The sequence below is a fragment of the Arabidopsis lyrata genome, assembly GCF_000004255.2.
Source record: "Arabidopsis lyrata subsp. lyrata unplaced genomic scaffold ARALYscaffold_6, whole genome shotgun sequence".
Lineage (NCBI taxonomy): Eukaryota > Viridiplantae > Streptophyta > Magnoliopsida > Brassicales > Brassicaceae > Arabidopsis > Arabidopsis lyrata.
Genome location: NW_003302550.1, coordinates 13,121,723 through 13,141,695, shown reverse-complemented (window position 1 = coordinate 13,141,695; position 19,973 = coordinate 13,121,723). Strand labels below are relative to the sequence as shown.

Below are 19,973 nucleotides of genomic sequence, written 5' to 3'. Positions count from 1 at the left end.
GAAACCGGAAATAAAGCTAATTATTGTTGGAGACAAACTAAACCACATCAAACCGAACTTAACCGGATAATCTAAGGTCTAAATTACGAGACCGTCTCTGAGCTAGATAACGGCAAGGTTGTGGCCGGAGAAACTCGAGAAGAAGAAGCAATGAAGAGTGACTTCCTCACTTCCACAACACACTTCAATCCTTCAATATTTCTTCCGAAAATACCCTCAAGAAACTCTAAAATCTCAATAAAGTCCTCTTCTTCTTCCAAAGTCCGACCCGACCCGTGGTCACTCAGCGACGGTAACCCGGAAAAACCAAAACCAAGATACGAAAGACCGAAACATCCGTTATCAGACGACGACGCTCGACGAATCATAAAGAAGAAAGCACAGTATCTAAGCACGTTGAGAAGGAACCAAGGCTCACACGCCATGACTCCGAAGTGGATTAAGCGAACTCCAGAGCAAATGGTTCAGTATTTGGAAGATGATCGTAATGGTCAGATGTATGGGAAACATGTGGTGGCTGCGATTAAGACGGTTAGAGGTTTGTCACAGAGAAGAGAAGGTAGTGATGATATGAGACTTGTGATGAGTAGCTTTGTAGCGAAGCTGAGTTTTAGAGATATGTGTGTTGTTTTGAAAGAACAAAGAGGTTGGAGACAAGTGAGGGACTTCTTCTCTTGGATGAAATTGCAGGTTCGATTCTCTTCTTAAAGCTTTGATTTTGATCTTGATTCTGTTGTTTAATGAAGTTTTGGTGATAGGTTTTTGTGTTAAACAGTTGAGTTATCGTCCGAGTGTGGTTGTGTATACGATTGTTCTTCGTTTGTATGGACAAGTTGGGAAGATTAAGATGGCGGAGGAAACGTTTTTGGAAATGCTTGAAGTTGGATGTGAACCAGATGGAGTAGCTTGTGGTACAATGTTGTGTACTTATGCTAGATGGGGACGTCATAACGCTATGTTGACATTTTATAAAGCTGTTCAAGAACGGCGGATAATTTTATCGACTTCTGTGTATAATTTCATGTTGTCGTCTCTTCAGAAGAATCGTTTCATGGGAAAGTGATAGATTTATGGTTAGAAATGGTTGAGGAAGGTGTGCCTCCGAATGAATTCACGTATACGTTAGTTGTGAGCTCGTATGCTAAACAGGGTTTTAAAGAGGAGGCATTGTGGGCTTTTGGTGAGATGAAGAGCTTGGGGTTTATCCCGGAGGAAGTAACTTACAGCTCAGTTATTGGGTTAAGTGTGAAGGCTGGTGATTGGGATCAGGCTGTTGGATTGTATGAGGATATGAGATCTCGGGGAATCGTTCCGAGTAACTATACTTGTGCATCTATGTTAAGTTTATATTACAAAACGGAGAATTACCCGAAAGCGCTTTCTCTCTTTGCAGACATGGAAAGAAATAAGATTCCGGCTGATGAGGTCATCCGCGGGTTGATCATCAGAATATACGGGAAGCTCGGACTTTTCCATGATGCACAGAGTATTTTTGAAGAGACTGAACGCCTGAATCTACTGGCTGATGAGAAAACGTATCTGGCAATGTCTCAAGTTCATTTAAATTCGGGGAATGTTGTCAAAGCATTAGATGTAATTGAAATGATGAAGACCAGAGATATTCCTCTTTCCAGATTTGCCTATATTGTCATGTTACAGTGTTATGCTAAAATACAGAATGTTGATTGTGCTGAGGAAGCATTTCGAGCTTTATCAAACACTGGACTTCCTGATGCCAGTTCTTGTAACGACATGCTCAATTTGTATACCAGACTCAATCTAGGAGAGAAAGCTAAGGGTTTTATCAAGCAGATAACGGCTGATCAAGTTCAGTTTAATATAGAGCTTTACAAGATGGCTATGAGAGTGTATTGCAAGGAGGGAATGGTGGCAGAAGCTATAGAGCTGGTAGATAAAATGGGTAGAGTGGCTGTGGTTAAGGATGACAGATTTGTACAAACACTTGCAGAGGCTATGTATATCGAAATAAACAAGCTGGATAAACACGAAGCAGTTTTAAACGTGAGTCGACTTGATGTCACAGCTCTTGGAATGCTGCTCAATTTGCGACTAAAAGAGGGAAATTTGATTGAGACTAAAGCAATTTTGAATTTAATGTTCCAGACTGATCTTGGTTCACTGGCAGTAAATCGAGTCTTAAGTACCTTTGTGAGAGAAGGTAAGAAAATTTAACTGGTTTTTTGTTACTTAGATATTGGTGTTTTTAACAAGCTTTGGACACGTTGTTGAAGATTAAGTTCATTTATGCAGGTGATGTATTTAAAGCAGAAATTCTTGCCGATATAATTATCAAACTAGGACTCCGGATAGAGGAGGAAACAGTCGCGACTTTGATTGCTGTATATGGGAGGCAACATAAGCTTAAAGAGGCGAAACGGCTTTACGTTTCAGCAGGAGAATCTAAAACTCTGGGGAAATCTGTTATCAGCTCAATGATTGATGCTTATGTCAGATGTGGCTGGCTTGAAGATGCGTTTGGACTCTTTATGGAATCAGCAGAAAAGGGCTGTGACCCAGGAGCTATTACCATTAGCATACTTGTGAATGCTCTAACAAATCGAGGTATGTCAAATGGAAAATTGCATCTCCTTCCATCCCAAAAACTTCAGTAAAATTCAGGTCCCCAAATAATCTAATCTTGTTATAGCACATGATTGGAAATTTGAGCTGAAGATATTCTAATGGGTTTGAAAATTATAAATTGATATAACTGTTACATTTCCATCAACTACTTGCAGAGTTCAGTTACATTAAACGTATTATATTCCAGTTAATTGCGATGTTAAAATATTTTGTAAGAACACTGTATTATCCTAATCACAGGAAAACACCGAGAAGCAGAACATATATCACGGACCTGCCTCGAAAAAAACATGGCGCTTGACACCGTTGGCTATAATACTCTTATCAAGGCAATGCTAGAAGCAGGTACAACAGAAAAGATCTTTATCAATTCCAGTTGAAGTTTATGGTGCAGGGAACCAACACTCATATCTCTGTTGTCACAGGTAAACTACAATGTGCATCTGAAATTTATGAGCGGATGCATACCTCAGGTGTTCCTTGTTCGATTCAGACATACAACACAATGATCAGGTAAACTCATTCAATCTGGCTTCCTTATGCTTAAGACTCAAGTAAGTTGGTCGTCGTGTAAAATTCCAGCTATCTTGGTTGGTTGATGCAGTGTGTATGGGCGGGGTCTGCAGCTGGACAAAGCAATTGAGATATTTAGTAACGCTCGCAGATCAGGGTTGTATCTGGACGAGAAAATTTACACGAACATGATTATGCATTATGGCAAGGCGGGTATGTATCTAATCGAGAAATTTATACTTATGTTCCGTATATGATATGAATCACAGTTTCTCGCTGACATGGAATGTTCTGTAACATTGACAGTCTTGATTCTGATTAATAACATTAACTAATGAACCTTTCTCTTGCTGTTCCAGGAAAGATGAGTGAAGCATTGTCTTTGTTTAGTGAAATGCAGAAGAAAGGGATTAAACCTGGAACGGTAGGTTTTACGTTTTTCAACCAAATTCTTCGTAACATCTATTTAGTGGCTTAACAACGAGATATTTCTTTAAATCTAACAACGGGTGAAAACAAATCTAACAATGGATATTGTGAATAATACTGGGAAAAAATTGCAGCCTAGTTACAACATGGTGGTCAAAATATGTGCAACCAGTAGACTCCATCGCGAGGTTGATGAACTTTTGCAAGCAATGGAGAGAACTGGTATCTGTACGGAATCATCCACATACCTCTCCCTGATTCAAGCCTATGCTGAGAGTTCACAGTTCGCAGAAGCAGAGAAGACGATAACTCTCATGCAAGAGAAAGGCATCCCGCTATTTCACAGCCATTTCAGTTTATTGCTCTCTGCTTTTGCCAAAGCTGGGATGATGGATGAAGCCGAACGGATCTACTCCAAGATGTCTGAAGCCGGTATAAGTCCAGACAGTGCTTGCAAGCGGACTATCCTAAAGGGATACATGAGCTGTGGTGACGCCGAGAAAGGTATATTGTTCTATAAGAAAGTGATAAGAAGCTCTGTGGAAGATGACAGATTTGTTAGCAGTGTAGTTCAAGATCTGTATAAAGCTGTTGGTAAAGAACATGATGTATAAAATAAAGAATTTTGAACCAAAAGTATTCACATTTATGATTTGTTCTATCTAGAAAGGTTGTCTTGTAGCCAATCTCGGAAAATGTTCTGGAAATGATCTTTATTGTACAGATTCCGGTTGGCCTTGGATCTTCTGCAGAGTGTTGGGCAGTTTTGAGTGTGAGAAATCTGCGCTTTCGCAGGGTTATCTTTGAGTCAGACTCTAAGGATGGAGTTGAAGGTTTATAACCTCGCACAACTTGCCTTGCTCTACAATCCTCTATCGACAAGATATCCACTCTTCGACACATTTTTTGATAATTTCTCTATTTAATTTGGACACCGCAAATGTAACAGAGTAGTTGTTAGAGTAGCACTTCAAACTCTTAAATTTGCGTCTTTTGATATGTGGATAAGCAATTGTGTACCAGATGGTTACATGCTCTTGTCGAAACCTATAAACCATAGGTGGAGTTGTATACTTAATGGTGAAATGAAATCTTTGTTGAGTTAAAAGAAAAAGTGCCAATGAATAGGTCATAGGTGGGATTGGGAAATGGAGACCTTGGTTTTCCTTTCCGGAATTCAACTATGAGAGAAATATATTTTCTGTTTTGTTTATACATCTTGAATTAATCTAAATGTAACCATTTTATTGGTTCTGAATTTTTGATTCAAGGAAATACAAATTTACTCTTGACTTATTCATAAACATTTGAAATAAACTAGGACATTTATTAATATGTTTACAGTTTAACTGTAATGAAGTAATATAATATACCATTTTAAGTGGTTATTTATTCTATTTATCTTATTCCTCTAACTCTATTTTCTTTTTTTCATATTTTGTTGGTCTTTTTTCTACTAATAATGTAAAGGAAATGTACATGGTGATACTATAGAAGACCGTATGATAACTAGATATCCCCGAAAATAAAGTCCAAACTATGGACATAAAGCATCAAATTATAGGAAAGTAAAATAAATACACATGGTAAAATTAAAAAAAAAAACGAAAAAAAACAAAAATTAATCACTTAACAAGCTTTCTAAAGAACACGATTTGCCAAAATCACTAACAACATCTAAGATGAACAAAACCAACCACAAAAAACATAAAAAATTTGCGGCTAACGAAACTGCTTATACCAAAACTAGAATACTCTTTAAAATAATGAACCTAGATATCTATTTCTACATTTTCCAAAAGCGGTGTTGTCAAATTACATGACCAGTGGACTTTTCGTTGGAAAGTTTTAGAAAAACTCCAACCATGACAAACCAAAACACCAAATTTGGCATTTTTGTTTTTTGTTTTTTAAATTTTTTTCTATTTCCAACCACAACACCAAATATCACACTAAAATAAAACTTTGTATTATATTATTAAATTTAAGATTCTGTTTATTAATAGTTTGATAAACACTAATTATTTTTATAACTAACTTATTTTAATTTAACTAATATAAAAGTACAATTGATAAATTAAAAATAATAAAAATTAAACTATATTGTACTAATTCTCATAATTAGTATATTTGGACCATAAGTGCTGAATTAATGCATTTTGAAGTTTAATGTGAGCTTTCAGGTCTTTGATTTGCATGTGTCGAGCTAAGAATTTTTGACATTGAGCGTCATCATCGCCCGCTATATCAATTTCTATAGTTGGAACCTCGCCTCTTTCTTCAATTGCTGCATCAAGATCACGTTCATCCTCTACAATCATATCATACATTATGATACAAGTTGTCATTATACCATGTAACACTTTTTTATTCCAAAAGCGTGCTGGTCCAACCACAATTGCAAATTTTGACTGCAATACTCCAAATGCACGTTCCACGTCTTTTCTATATGCTTCTTGCTTCTTTACAAATAATTTCTTTTTGAATCGTGAATTATTGACTATTTTTGATATATACCATCAACTAGATAATAACCCATATTACTCTCTCTGTTTCAAAATATAGGATGTTTTAGTTAAAAGCACACATTTTAAGAATTCTTTTTTTTTTTAAACTATCATTTAATATTTAATTTTTAAAAATTCAACCAATGATATTAAACACTGCAAAATACAAATGGTCCTAAGATATAAAATATACCTAAAAGTTGCATAGAAAATTGTAAAACATCATATATTTTGAAACAAAAATAAATCCTAAAACATCCTATATTTTGAAACAGAGATAGTATAATTTTCCCATCAATAACATAATTAGCGAATGGAGCAGTTCTTTCAGCTTGATTGACAAATAGATGAGACGGCTCTAGCACATTAATATTATTGTTAGATCTTGGTAGACCAAAATATGCATGCCAAATCCAAAGATAATAATAGGCTACAACCTTTAGAATAATAGTAGGAGATCCACTACGACCAGCATATTGTCGTCCCCAAGCTGTTGGGCAGTCTTTCCATTTTTAATGCATATATACAATCTAAACTATTGAACAAACCTGAAAATCCTCAACGTTCACCAATGTGGAGTTGTCGTGTAACATCATTAGCATCAGATGATCAAAGATAGCGGCTGGAAAACACCTCAACAATAGCACGATAAAATTGTTTCGAACTTTCTATAGTTGTAGACTTCCCTATTTTGATATACTCATCGGTGGAATCTACATGTGATCGAAGGTAGCGGCTGAAAAACACCTCAACAACAGCACGACAAAATCGTTTCGAACTTTCTATAGCTATAGACTTCTCTATTTTGATATACTCATCGGTGGAATCTACCAGTGAACCGTATGTTAATATTCGAAATAAAACCGTTATTTTTTTAAACCAGACAATCCAAATTTACCGACACTATCTTTTCGTCGGACAAAGTATTTGTCATGTCTTTGTATAGAAGCATAAATACTCAGAAACAAAGGACGACCATCCGTAATCTTCGTCGTAACATTGTCTTATGGAAACAAAAGATTTTCAGCAAAATAATTGTTGAAGAGATTACGAGAAGCATCTTCCCAGTCACGGTTGATAACTATATGACTCGATATAGATCCAACATAATAATCCTCAGAGTGAAATAGGTTTTGAGTAATATTACACAACATTATATAGATATATACTATAAAAAAATGATTTTATTATGACGAAATATTTAGTCATAATAATAAATTTTTCGTCACAATAAAAATATTGTTACGAATCAGTGACGATTTGTGAATAGTTGTAATACAAGTGTCACAAATGTTTTTGTGTAACTAAAACGTCACAAACATTGTGACATTTAAAGAGAGTAGCAATTTTGTCACCAATATAACGATCCATAAACGTATCCAAATTGTCTCAGTTACTTACCAAATTTTGTGTCCCAAAAATGTCATAATGTGCGACTGATACTACGTCTCAGTTTCGTCACTAATTACGACGAAACTATTGTCTCAAAACGTCGCATTTAGTTACTTATAAAATGTCACTTGCTCATCACAATTACTAACTAAAAAAACTGTTTCAAAACCGTCATATTTTGTCATTTATTATGACAAAAAAATTTTTTGTCTCAAAAAAAAAAAACTAAAAACTCGTCACCAATTGGTCACAAATACCAACTAAAAATATTGTTGCTAAACCGTCATATTTTGTGACTATCATAACGTTTTAATTATGTCACTCATTACGACAAAATTATAGTCTCAAACCGTCACATATGATGACCAAAAAATTGTCGCCAGTCGGTAGAAAATACCAACTAAAAATATGGTCTCAAAACCGTTATGTTTTGTTACTGTTATTACGTTCCAAATTTTTACTTATTATGACGGAGTTAAAATGTCAAAATTTTCACTATTAATTACAAAAGAAAACGTCTTCTACTATCCGGATTTGGCACTATTGTTTTACAAAATTATTGTCACAATGATACACATAAGCTTATAACAATTTAGTTTCATTCCTTCTTAACGGGTGGAGCTATCGAATATCACGTATTACTGGTGCAGCTTCTTCTCTCTGTTCATTTGGTTCAACATTTACATCCTGTGAATTTTGGGGTGGAGGAGCCAATGGTCTTCGTAAACCAGCAAATTGAGAACCAGCAGATTGGAAATTTGTTCCTCTCACAAACCAAAAATAATAGCAAAACCAAAAAAAATAGCCAAACAAAATAACCAGGAGATAAGTTTAATAACGAAGAGAATAATGTTCCAAAATTCCACTCTCAATATACTATTATATGATCTATTAGCAAAAGCTTGAGATTCATAAAATTCAAGCCATAGATTCAGTTAAAAATTCAATGGATATACACGACTATTAATAACAATTGAAACATAACAACATAAGCGGTAGATTAAATAAATAGAAATGGTGGACTGGGGACTATATCTATATACGACTGAAACATGATAACAGAGAAGGTGAATTAACTTAAATATTCATTCAATCGTGAAACTATTTTAAATCTGTATAAAAATATTAAATCTGAAATCTAATGAAAGACGACGAACTCTAACCTTGAGAAAAGTGCTCGTCGAAAATGAGCCGGCTAGAAGAAAGAGATGTCTTAGGTTTGAAGAGTTTAAGGTTACATGTATTCTTTATATAGTGATTAGAATTTTAGGGTCTAAAAATTTTAAGAGGAAAAATAAAAATATTTACTAAATATTTGGGAATATTTATGGCACTTCAGTAGAATTTTAATTGCCGCTAGAATATTTTCATAGTAGTAAAAGTCAAATATTCAATATCTAAAACTGTTTTACTAAATTTAATTAAAAATAATAATAAAGTTTCAACGTTCATTAAAATTATATAAAGAGAATGACAAGACAAAATTCTATAAAATCACTCTTCATCAACAGTTAGATTTTGACTCGAGTTTTCATCTTCCGCATCTGATTCAAAATTATGTTCTTCTTCTATATCATCAAGATCTTCTACTTGTCCATGTAGTTCTGTTAGTGTTTCGACTTGCAGTGGTTCAACATCAACAGATGTAAAACTGTTTTCATATTGCATTGCTTCAAAATTCAAATTTTGACTGAGCATCACTTTTCCCCTTAGTTGTATAACGATTGCTGCTTTCCATTGTTGATCATTTTTCTTACTTATCCGTTGATATGGTACATAATACACTTGATCAGCTTGTGAGGCCAAAATAAAAGGATCATATTTTTCATAGATCTTTGCAGCATTAACATCAATAATTCCTGACTTGTTCATTCTTATACCCTTTCCAATGGTTGAATCATACCAATCACATTTGAAAAGCACAACTTTAAGATCAAGTGGTCCTGGATAATGAAGCTCTAAAATCTCTCTCAAAACTCCATAGAAATCATGTTTTTCACTTGAGCCACAAGATGATAAACTTTTTACACAAACTCTATAATTAGCATTTTTCTTGTTTTTCCCATAGTCGTATGTGTGAAATATATATCCACAACAAAAATACATAGGTCAAATAGTAACTTTAATCAACGGACCATAAACAAGTGATTGTAACCACTTTGGATACAAACTATCACTCCAAATATTTTCCACCTGATTTAATCAACAAAAACGTTTATATTAACAAATTAATCATAAATCATAACCTTCTTTAAAATAACAATAATTCTTACATGTTTTTGTAACCAACTTGCAAATTCCTTTTCGCTAAGCAAGGTTAGATTGTCTTCACTTATGTCAGGATTATAGAATAGAGATTTGTATGAATAAGACTACAAGATCAACAAAGTAAAACTCACTTAATTATGCTTAAGAAACTAACTCAAAACTTAAGCTCTTGTTCTCTCTTAAAACCATACAACTCTCACACAATTAGGTCATGACTCGACCTCTCTATTTATATTAATCTCTCAAATCCTAATCTCACTAGGATTACATATATATTAGATAACTCCTAATATATTTGATATTATCCTCTCTAAACCATAACTCGGTTAGTTGCTTCCGGTTTAAGTTAACTTCAAGCTTACTCCAACATTCTCCCTCTTAAGCTTGAAGTCTTCTTGCGCCATGTCCTTAACTCCAATGAGACTCCTCATTTCCTTGAACTTGACTCTCCCAAGTGCTTTGGTTAGTATGTCCGCCTTTTGCTCTTCACCCGAAACATGTAGTACCTCGATTAGCCCATTCTCAACGCATTCTCTTATGAAGTGGTAGCGTCTATGTATGTGCTTGCTTCTGCCGTGGAAGATAGGATTCTTTGTGAGTGCAATTGCCGATTGATTGTCGATAAGTATGGTAACCTTCTTACAAGGAGCTTCGACGATTTCACTTAGTAGGTCTTGAAGCCAAATGGCTTGCTTTGCAGCTTCCGTTCCCGCCATCTCTTTCTTGAAACCCTCTATGACCTTAAGACTTGTTCCTGAGACAAATAAATCATCAACATAGACTGCGACAAGAAGAATGTGTTGATCAACCGGTTTTCTATAGACTGATGGCTCTTTGGTGCACTTCTTGAATTCAAGTTCATTCAACACTTGGTTTAGCTTCTCATTCCACGCCCTTGGAGCTTGTCTCAAATCATACAAGGCCTTGCTAAGCTTATAAACTTTTTTCTCATGTCCTTTTACCACAAAGCCTTCTGGTTGCATCACATAAACTGTTTCCTTTAATTCTCCATGAAGAAACGCAGTTTTAACATCGAGATGATGTATTTCCCATCCACTAGACGCTGCAAGGCTCAAGAGAAGACGAATTGTCTCAATCCGTGCTACTGGAGCAAATACATCCTCAAAATCAATTCCATGTCGCTGCACATATCCCTTTGCAACGAGTCTGGCCTTGTGCTTGCTTATGCTACCATCAGAATTTTTCTTGAGTTTAAATACCCATTTTAGTCCTATAGGCTTTATTTCTTGTGGTAGTTCAACAAGATTCCAAGTTTTGTTCTTCTCAATTGAATGAATCTCATCTTTGCACACAGCCAACCACTCTTTTGACTCTCTTACTTCTGAAAAATCCCATGGCTCATCATTTAAAGCCATCAGCAGCCTCTCTCCTTCTACTTCACTCATCAACACATAGTCTTGTAGGTACTTAGGCTTTGTCACTACTCTTCCTGACTTAGTTACTATTCTTCCCGCAGCAGCTTGGTTTTGATTCTCACTATCGTCGTTGCTTTCATTCTCTGAGGACTCTCCGCCGGTTTCGTGTCCTGTGGACTCATTCTCTTCTATTCCGGTGTTGGTTTCAACAGCTTCATTCTCTGTTTCTTTTATATGCTCTGTTTCTAGTATACCATGATTCCCGAAAATACCAAACTCGATTCTAAGCTCTCTCGTGTTATCGTTCTCCGTATCGTTTTTGTTCCAATTCCAGCCCTTTGTTTCATCAAAGATCACGTCGCGACTCACCACTGCTTTTCTATTCTTCGGATCATACAACATGTATGCTTTCGATCCAGGCTCCGTACCTAAATGGACCAACACACGTGACCTATCATCTAGTTTCTTCAAATGTGACGCCTTTTTTTTCGCATATCCAACACACCCGAAAACTCTGAGATGATTAACATTCGGGACCTTTTGTCGTATCATCTCGTATGGTGTCTTGTCCTTTAGAGATCGTGTAGCTATTCTGTTTAAAAGATACGTGGAGTGCCTCACGGCTTCTCCCCAAAAACGATTTGGAACCCTCATGTGCTTTAGGATGCTCTGAGTCATTTCCATGAGAGATCTATTGCGCCTTTCAACAACTCTGTTTTGTTGTGGAGTGTATGTAGCTGTGAGATTTCTGCTTATGCCCGAAACTGCACAAAAATCATTGAACTCTAAAGAAACAAATTCACCTCCCCTGTCTGTCCGGAAGGTTTGTATATTTTCCCCTGTTTCTTGCTCTACTACAGCCTTAAATCTCTTAAACTTCTCGAAAGCCTCAGTCTTCTCCTTTAAAAGCACCGTCCACATATATCTGGAGTAGTCATCGATAAGCACAAAAACATACTTGTTACCCGCCACCGTGCTAGGTGTGATTGGACCACATAGATCCCCGTGGATCAACTCAAGTGTTTTAGTGGCACGATACATATTGTAGCTTGAGGAAAACCTTTCCTTGTTTGCTTCCCAAGTAAGCACGAGCCGCAGATTTCCTTCTCAAAGTTACCAAGTGAGATTCCCATTACAAATCCCCTTTTTATCATTGTCTTCATTGTTTCATGATTGATATGACCTAGCCTTGCATGCCATCTTATTGAATCAGCTTGAGTTGTTGTATATAAACACATTGTCTCCTTGATTCCCATACTTACTTTGTAGAGGCGATTTATTGATCTCAATGTTTTCACAAGTAGCTTCCCGTCTTGGTCATGCATTGTTAGACTCTCTCCTTTCATCCTCACATCACAACCCGATTCTGTTGCCTGACCAAGACTAATGATGTTACTTTTAAGTTCAGGAATAAAGTAGACGTCAACCATCTTCCTTAGCTCTCTGTTTCTGTCGATAAATTCTATGGTACCTTTTCCTTTGATATCTATTCGAGAATCGTCACCAAACCTTACTTTTCCGGTGATAGTCTTATCCATAGTTGAAAAATATCGCTTATCTCCGGTCATATGGTTACTAGCGCCATTGTCAAGGTACCACACATTGTCTTCTCCAGAATTTGTTTCATACTTTCTAGGTAGGACCTTATCTTCATTTAGATACATTACCTCGTACATCATTAACTCATCTGCGTTCACTGTGCTCTTTGTATCGTTTTCTTGTGCTTCTTGCAGCTTAAGCAAATGGTCCGGGCAATCAGATGCAAAGTGACCAAGCTTATCACATCTATAGCACATTACTTTTGAGGTATCTCTTGTTCCATTATACCGGCCTCGTCCTCTTCCTCTGTTAAAGAATCTTCCTCCACGTCCTCTGGTTCTATATTCTCCTCCATATTCACGAGTAGGCTGAGAGGCATTTGACTCCATAGTAGCATACATCAGCTTGCCTTGTTCATCTTGAGCTTCCTCTTCTTATGAGACACGCTCCTCATAGACCTTAAGTCTCCCTGTAATCTCTTCGAAACTTATTTTCTTGAGGTCTAGTACTTGTTCAAGTGAAGCCACGATATGAATGTATCTTTTGCGAGGAAGACTCTTGAGAAATTTCTTTACAAGCTTACTTTCTTCAATGGTTTCTCCCAATGATGCTGACTTTGAAGAGATTTCGGATAATTGAAAACCTGCAATTTGGGACTCTTTGTTGTGACTATTTTTATGGTCGCAAAAAAGCGCGACTACTTTGTGTCTCTTTTGCGAGTGTTAAACAACTACAAACAAAACAGATGGAAACTAGTCGCTTATTAGCGACGGAAATAAGTAGTTGGACAAATGTCTCAATTAAGCGACTACTATCCGACCGTTTACCAATTCAATATTTTGGGTCGCAAAAAGGTCGCACTTTGAGACCACTTAGCGACTTGTTATCTATAGAACTCTTTTTTTTTTACAATTTGACTAAAGGTCACAAAACGGTCGCAAATTTGCAACATATTTGCGACGAACAAAGATAATCGATAACATTTATCTGAGATTTAGCGACCACTTTGCTACATATTAACAACTCTCGATATTAAACATTCGAAATATCAGATTTGAGGTTTGTGACCATAATCCGACATATTGTGTGACCATTGTACGACTGATGTTGTGACCCTTTTGCGTATAGCACCTGAGATTAGCGACTATTTTGTGACCCTTTTGCGTCTAGCACCTGAGATTAGCGACTATTTTGCTACAGATTATCAACGCTCGATATTTTCAATTCGAAATTTTTAAATTGAAGTTTGTTTACATGTTTTCTTATATGTTACTACTTTGATTTTATTGAAGTTAGTAAAAAAAGACTCAACCAACCTCTTGAAATTCAATGTTTTACAATCCAAACATTCAAAAGTTCTAAATCCATATGAACTCATTATGTTACTTTATGAACATGATAGGGAATTTTGTAAAATTTATAAAATATGTTGAGAAAGCCAGGTTTGACCAACCTAACACTTATACATGTATTCTATGCTACTAAAGTGAGTGTTTATGAGTGATTTCTATCAATAGGTGAATCAAATCCATAGATTTTGAATTTTTTGTGTTGTGATTTTTTATTGTCTGTCTCAACTTAGTCACAGTTTGCGACTATTGTGTGACATTATCGCGACTTGTACCTTTATTGTGACTAAATTACGACAAGTTTTGTGACCATTTTCCGACGAATATTGCAACTGTTTTGCAACTTTTGTTAAATCTTATGAAATTTTCCCTAAGTATTTGGGCGCTTAATTTTCCCCCCAAATAATTGATGTTGCTATTGTTTTGCGACTAAAGAGCAACTCCTTTTCGTTAATTACTAGGCAAAATACACACTCGACTTTTCACTTTCTTCATTCTCTCTCGATCTTCTTTCTCTCTCGATCTAGGGTTTCTTCACTCCAACTCTGCGATTCTTCTTCTTCTCTCTCGATCTAGGGTTTCAATCTCTCTCTCCCTGAATCGATTCCTTCTCTTAATTCTCATTCGAATCCCTAATCCGATTCTTTCTCTTTCAAATCCCTATTTCGTCTCTTTCTCTTTCGAATCCCTAATCCGGTTCTTTCTCTTTTGAATCCCTCTTTCGTTTCTTTCTCTATTGATTGTTTCTAATGGCTCCTACCAAAGGCAAGTCAGCGAGAGGTCGCGGAGGCAAATCGACAAATAACCGTGGTGCCAGAGTCTACCATGGTCAGAATCCTAAACTCATCCCCAGTGGCGTCGGAACCTCTTCTCACTCGTCGAACCCAAGTTTGGCGACAGAGTCGGTAAGTCGTCCTTCCCAATATCCGCCGGCGACACAAGTACCCTCGACTCCTGCTCTTCAAACATCACCTGCTGTCTCTCAACAAGCACCGTCGGGTGGGTCTCAACAAACAGCGCCGGGTGGCTCTCAACAAACACCACGGGCTGGCTCTCAACAACCACCGCCGGCTGGCTCTCAACAACCACCTCCTGCTCGTCGAAAGCAACCTCCTGGGCGTCAACAAAAGCCTTCTTCTTCTCGTCAACAGCAGCCTTCATCTTCTCGTCAACAGCAGCCGCCTCCTCGTCAACATCAGCCTTCTTCTTCTCGTCAACAGCAGCCTCCTCCGTGTCAACCACAGCCTCCTCCTCGTCAGGATCCAGAGGAGCAACATGTCATACCACCAGAGCTAAACCTTAATGATGAAGACGATTATGAGGAAGAAGTAGACGAAGAGCCTGAAGAAAAAAATGGAGATCAAAATGTCGACTACCAAGAAATGTTGGATCGTTTGCTAGCCCTTCCAGGCCGACAACATCTTCCACTTCTGTCTCAGAACCCGATCCCTGGAGTTGAGACTCTCTGGTAATCTCTTTCCTTTTCTCCTTGTGATTTTGTGATTGTTTTGTGAGCATCTGTGTTTTTGATTGATCATCTGATTTTGTGATTGTTTGTGAGCATCTGTGTTTTTTTAAAAGCATTTGCAAATCATGTAGTCATGTCCTGTAGTAGAAAGCTTAGTGTTTGTTAAACATTTTGGTTTGTTTTCCGTGTTTGTTTTGAGAATCTATGTTATCTCTGTGTTGGACCAAGTTATTGTTCATTGATAGACTCATGGTTCTTGTTCATTTATGACTAAAGCTTTGTTTGGTAATTCAACTTGAAGTTTAGAGACTTGTCATAGTTGATTCTGCTGTTAATCAAACATATTTCATTCTTGCTCAGTATCTGTTGGTTATTTGCATCAAATAAATTCTGTGATTTCAAGAAATGAATATAATTAGGAGTTATTTTTCACAGTGTCTTAGTGCTTAACTAAAGTGAAATGTACTTTCGTTACAGTTTTAACCGGCACAAAGGGAAGCTGTCTAGAGTGATTGCTGGAATCTTCCGGAGGAAGTTTGATGGGCCTTACTTCAGAAGTTTTGCGGTAATGTCATATATACCTTACATTCTGTTATTGTTTAATATATATGACTTAGTAACTTTGCTAACATAACTGCTTGTTATGTAGCGGAAGTATAATTGGGATGTCGGGATTACTGAGCTTCTTAGAGAAGGATTCTTGGTGATAGCCAAGAAACGGTTGAAAGGGATTGTCAGTCAAGCAAAGCAGAGTGGTGTACAACCACCGTGGATCCGTAATACACTTTGGGTTTAGATGTGGGTGTATTGGAAGACTGAGGATGCTATTGAGAGGAGTGAGAATGCTTCACAGTGCATAAACTCTGATCGTGGAGGTCTTGGAGTGCACAAACACTTAGCCAGTCAGAAATCTTTTGTGCAAGTTCATCAAGAAATGGTAAGAGTTCTCTTTCCATCCAAACAAATCATTTCTCTGATTTTCTAATATTGCTTCCATGATTTAAATCTGTTTGAGTTTAACTGTAGGAGGAAGAGCTCAAGCGTCCTGTATCACTTGGCGAAGTGTTTATGAAAACACATACAAGGGCTGATGGATCATTTGTGGATCAAAAAGCTAAAGAAGTTGCTGAGTTGGACGAGGAGGGTCCTCAGAATTCTACTAATTCCTCTGAACATTCCACTGACCGTATGCTCAACATTAATGAAAAGAATGAGATCTTTCTTAAGGTAATTGATTTCGTTTTATTGGACATCCTTCTTGTTCTTGTTCACTGTTTCTTTGGATTTTGTTTTAGTGTACTCATAAAGATGACAAAGGTACCCCTTATGGTCTTGGATCGCTTATGGAGACACTGAACAAAGGAAAAAGGAAAGAGAGTTATGCGAGCTCTTCTACAGCAACCATTGTGGAGCTTCAAGATCAGCTACAGCGCAAGATATCTGAACATGAGGCTGAAAATGCAAGACGTGATGAGGAGCACCGCCAATCTCAATCTCGGATCTCCAGCTTGGAGAAGCTCCTCGTCTTCATGAAAGATAAGGATCCTGAGTTGGCAGCTTTTTTGTCTTCTGCTTCTACACAACCTCAACCACCCATCCAAGCAACTACAACAGCTGCAGGCACTCTACCAACTACAACAACTGCAGCTGCAGCCATCCCAGACGCAACATGCACCCCAGAAGACACTTCTTTTAACCTATGAACTTGTTCTCTTAATTGTTGCTTTTGTAAGTTTGATGAAACCTGTTTTATTAGGATGCTAATATTTTGGTTAAAACTAGGATTATCTTGTTTAATTAGGATGGTTATTTGATTACTCAGTTGTTAATCTGATTTCTGTTTGATTACTGCTTTTCAATTCGAAATTGAATTAGGTTTATGATTGCAAAACCAATTTGTACTCGACAAACCACAAAGTAATGACCATTTTGTGACTAAACCAAAATACACTGGTGGCAGAATGGTTGCTAATACGAGACTATAGAAAATAGTCTTACATTAGTCGCAACAACGAAAGACTATATTGCGACTAAGTTGCAACTGGAAGAAACAGATACAGCGACTAAATTGGGACTACTATTTTTTTTTCACCTTACAAATCTTAGTCACAAAGCTGTCTCTAATCAAACTCAGTTGCGTTTTAGTCGGGAATATGCAACAACATATACAAGTCAAAAATTAGTCGCTTATTTATGACTATATAGTGCGGTAAGAAAGTAGTCGCAAATAAGTGACTATGTTGCGACTGTTTTATTTAGCGACCGTTTTTTAGCGACCAATTTAATTAGTCGGACAACAGTCGCAAACAAGTGATTTGCGACTGTTTTCCGACTATTATGGGAGTCGCAAATGGTTTGTTTTCTTGTAGTATAACTTGCTTGCAAAGTCATCAATTGTCTCGGTGTCTTTCATCTTCAATCGATCAAATTCTGCCATTAAGGTTTGCAGCCTTGCTTCCTTAACTCTTTCTGCGCCCAAGTGTTTTGAATTTATAGATTCCCAAACCTTCTTAGCAGTACCCGACTTTCCAACTTGTAAGACAAGTGATTCGGGAATTGATTGAAACAACAACGCCATGGCTATGTCGTTCTTCTCTTCGTCCTCCGATGAATTCTCAATGATATCCCACACCTTGTGAACACGAAGTAGGATTCTCATCCTCATGGCCCATACTGTGTAATTAGTAGCGGTGAGCATAGGACACTTGATGGATGATGAGCTTCCTCCGTCTTTCACCGTCGCCAAAGCCGTGTTTGATCCATCCGTAATTTCACTCATGATGTCTCACGGATCTTACACGTTTTGCTCTGATACCAATATAGAATAGAGATTTGTATGAATAAGACTACAAGATCAACAAAGTAAAACTCACTTTATTATGCTTAAGAAACTAACTCAAAACTTAAGCTTTTGTTCTCTCTTAAAACCACATAACTCTCATACAATTAGGTCATGACTCGATCTCTCTATTTATATTAATCTCTCAAATCCTAATCTCACTAGGATTACATATATATTAGATAACTCCTAATATATTTGATATTATCCTCTCTAAACCATAACTCGGTTTAGTTGCTTCCGGTTTAAGTTAACTTCAAGCTTACTCCAACATTTAGCAATCACCATGCTTTCATCAAACAACCTATATAAAAACATTAATATTAGAACCATAACATTTATTATATTTACTCTTTAATGAAAATGTAAAGTATGTCTTTCACTTAATTTTCAAAAATTTTTACCAATTTTTCTTCACAGTTCAGGAGAATATATATATGTGTGCGAAACGGTAGTCTTTATCTTGAAACCAAAACTCCTTTGCTTTACCACTACACCTTCCAGGTTGAGAAAATGGATGTTTTATTATAATTTCAAATAGTTATCTATTTTATAAAACAATAAAATCATTTAAAGTTTTAAGGATAATTATGAATTGTGAAAGATGTAATCAATTTTTTTTTTAATTTTTTTTAATATTTTATATATTCCACGTTAAAATACAATGAATATTCACTATATATAAGTATTTTAACTGAATAATCTATATATATTTGAGAAAAGTGTCATAATACCATCAAAATTGTTATGACTGATATTATTTTCACTATTTTGTCATGTCTTATTCCGTAGCAATATTATGACAAAAAAATAACGAATTTGATACAAAATTTATTTTTTTTCAACGAAGTATCTAAAAAGTTGCAAATTTATGACCAATAATTTGTCTCAAATTATTGTCACCATTTGTGACTACATATTGGTAATACAAACGTCAATACCGTTACGACTGATATTAAAGTTACTATTTTGTCACTCATCGAGACAATTTACATTAACTATTTAGTCTGTAACAATATTGTGACGAAATAATTACGAATTTATGAAAAAAAAAAATTTCATAACATAATATCTAACAAAGTTACAAATTTGTGACAATTTCTTTTCGTCTCAGTTTTTTTTCTTTTTTTTTATAGTGAATGAGAAAATTGTTGTTGCAAAAATTTGAGTTGCTGCCTGTTTTTCTATATCATCGTAATAATCATTGGGTCTGAATGGAGATACGGAACAAAGGCGATCCGGAAACAAAGTAGAGAAACCACAAATATTATGCCATCAACAAAATAATTTGAACAGTCTATAGTTTAATAGTTTCTTAGAATATATAATTAAATATCAATATGAACCGCTGTGATCCAAAGTCATGAACAAAATTTATGTTCCGCTTGACACAGTAAAAACGCATCATGGCTTTGAATGGATCAAGCAGAGCAGAACAAATGTGGATCAAGCGAATCTGACGGAACAAATGCGGATAAAGCAGATCTGGCGGTCCAAATAATGGGTTTCAATGGTGAAAAAGGATCAATATTTATAAAATGAAAAGGTAAAATTAAAATAAAATATTTTATATAATTTTCCATTTTGTATTTATGCAATTAAAAATTATGAAAAATATTTAAATAAGAGTGTCAATTTATGAAAGCACTAAATATAATTATTTTCATAAATATTAAAACATTAAACAAA

General features: G+C 36.1%; 3 protein-coding genes across 3 annotated transcripts; all 3 read left to right on the top strand.

Moving 5' to 3' along the window:
- Nucleotides 1-5: 5 nt before the first annotated feature.
- On the top strand, nt 6-4,232 carry LOC9310457 (pentatricopeptide repeat-containing protein At5g27270). The gene is given in 9 exon segments (XM_021021212.1): nt 6-690; nt 776-1,040; nt 1,043-2,179; nt 2,272-2,583; nt 2,845-2,949; nt 3,030-3,117; nt 3,209-3,330; nt 3,477-3,541; nt 3,681-4,232. Coding segments are annotated over 9 exon segments (3,114 nt in total). The 5' UTR covers nt 6-150; the 3' UTR covers nt 4,161-4,232.
- Nucleotides 4,233-14,726: 10,494 nt separating this feature from the next.
- On the top strand, nt 14,727-16,569 carry LOC110227364 (submandibular gland secretory Glx-rich protein CB-like). The gene is made up of 3 exons (XM_021021451.1): nt 14,727-15,445; nt 15,923-16,010; nt 16,095-16,569. The coding sequence occupies exons 1-3, from the start codon at nt 14,727-14,729 to the stop codon at nt 16,239-16,241; spliced, it is 954 nt and encodes a 317-aa protein (XP_020877110.1). The 3' UTR covers nt 16,242-16,569.
- Nucleotides 16,242-17,148, top strand: LOC110227362. The gene is made up of 4 exons (XM_021021450.1): nt 16,242-16,382; nt 16,472-16,487; nt 16,560-16,672; nt 16,741-17,148. The coding sequence occupies exons 1-4, from the start codon at nt 16,242-16,244 to the stop codon at nt 17,146-17,148; spliced, it is 678 nt and encodes a 225-aa protein (XP_020877109.1).
- The last annotated feature ends 2,825 nt before the right edge of the window (nt 17,149-19,973 follow it).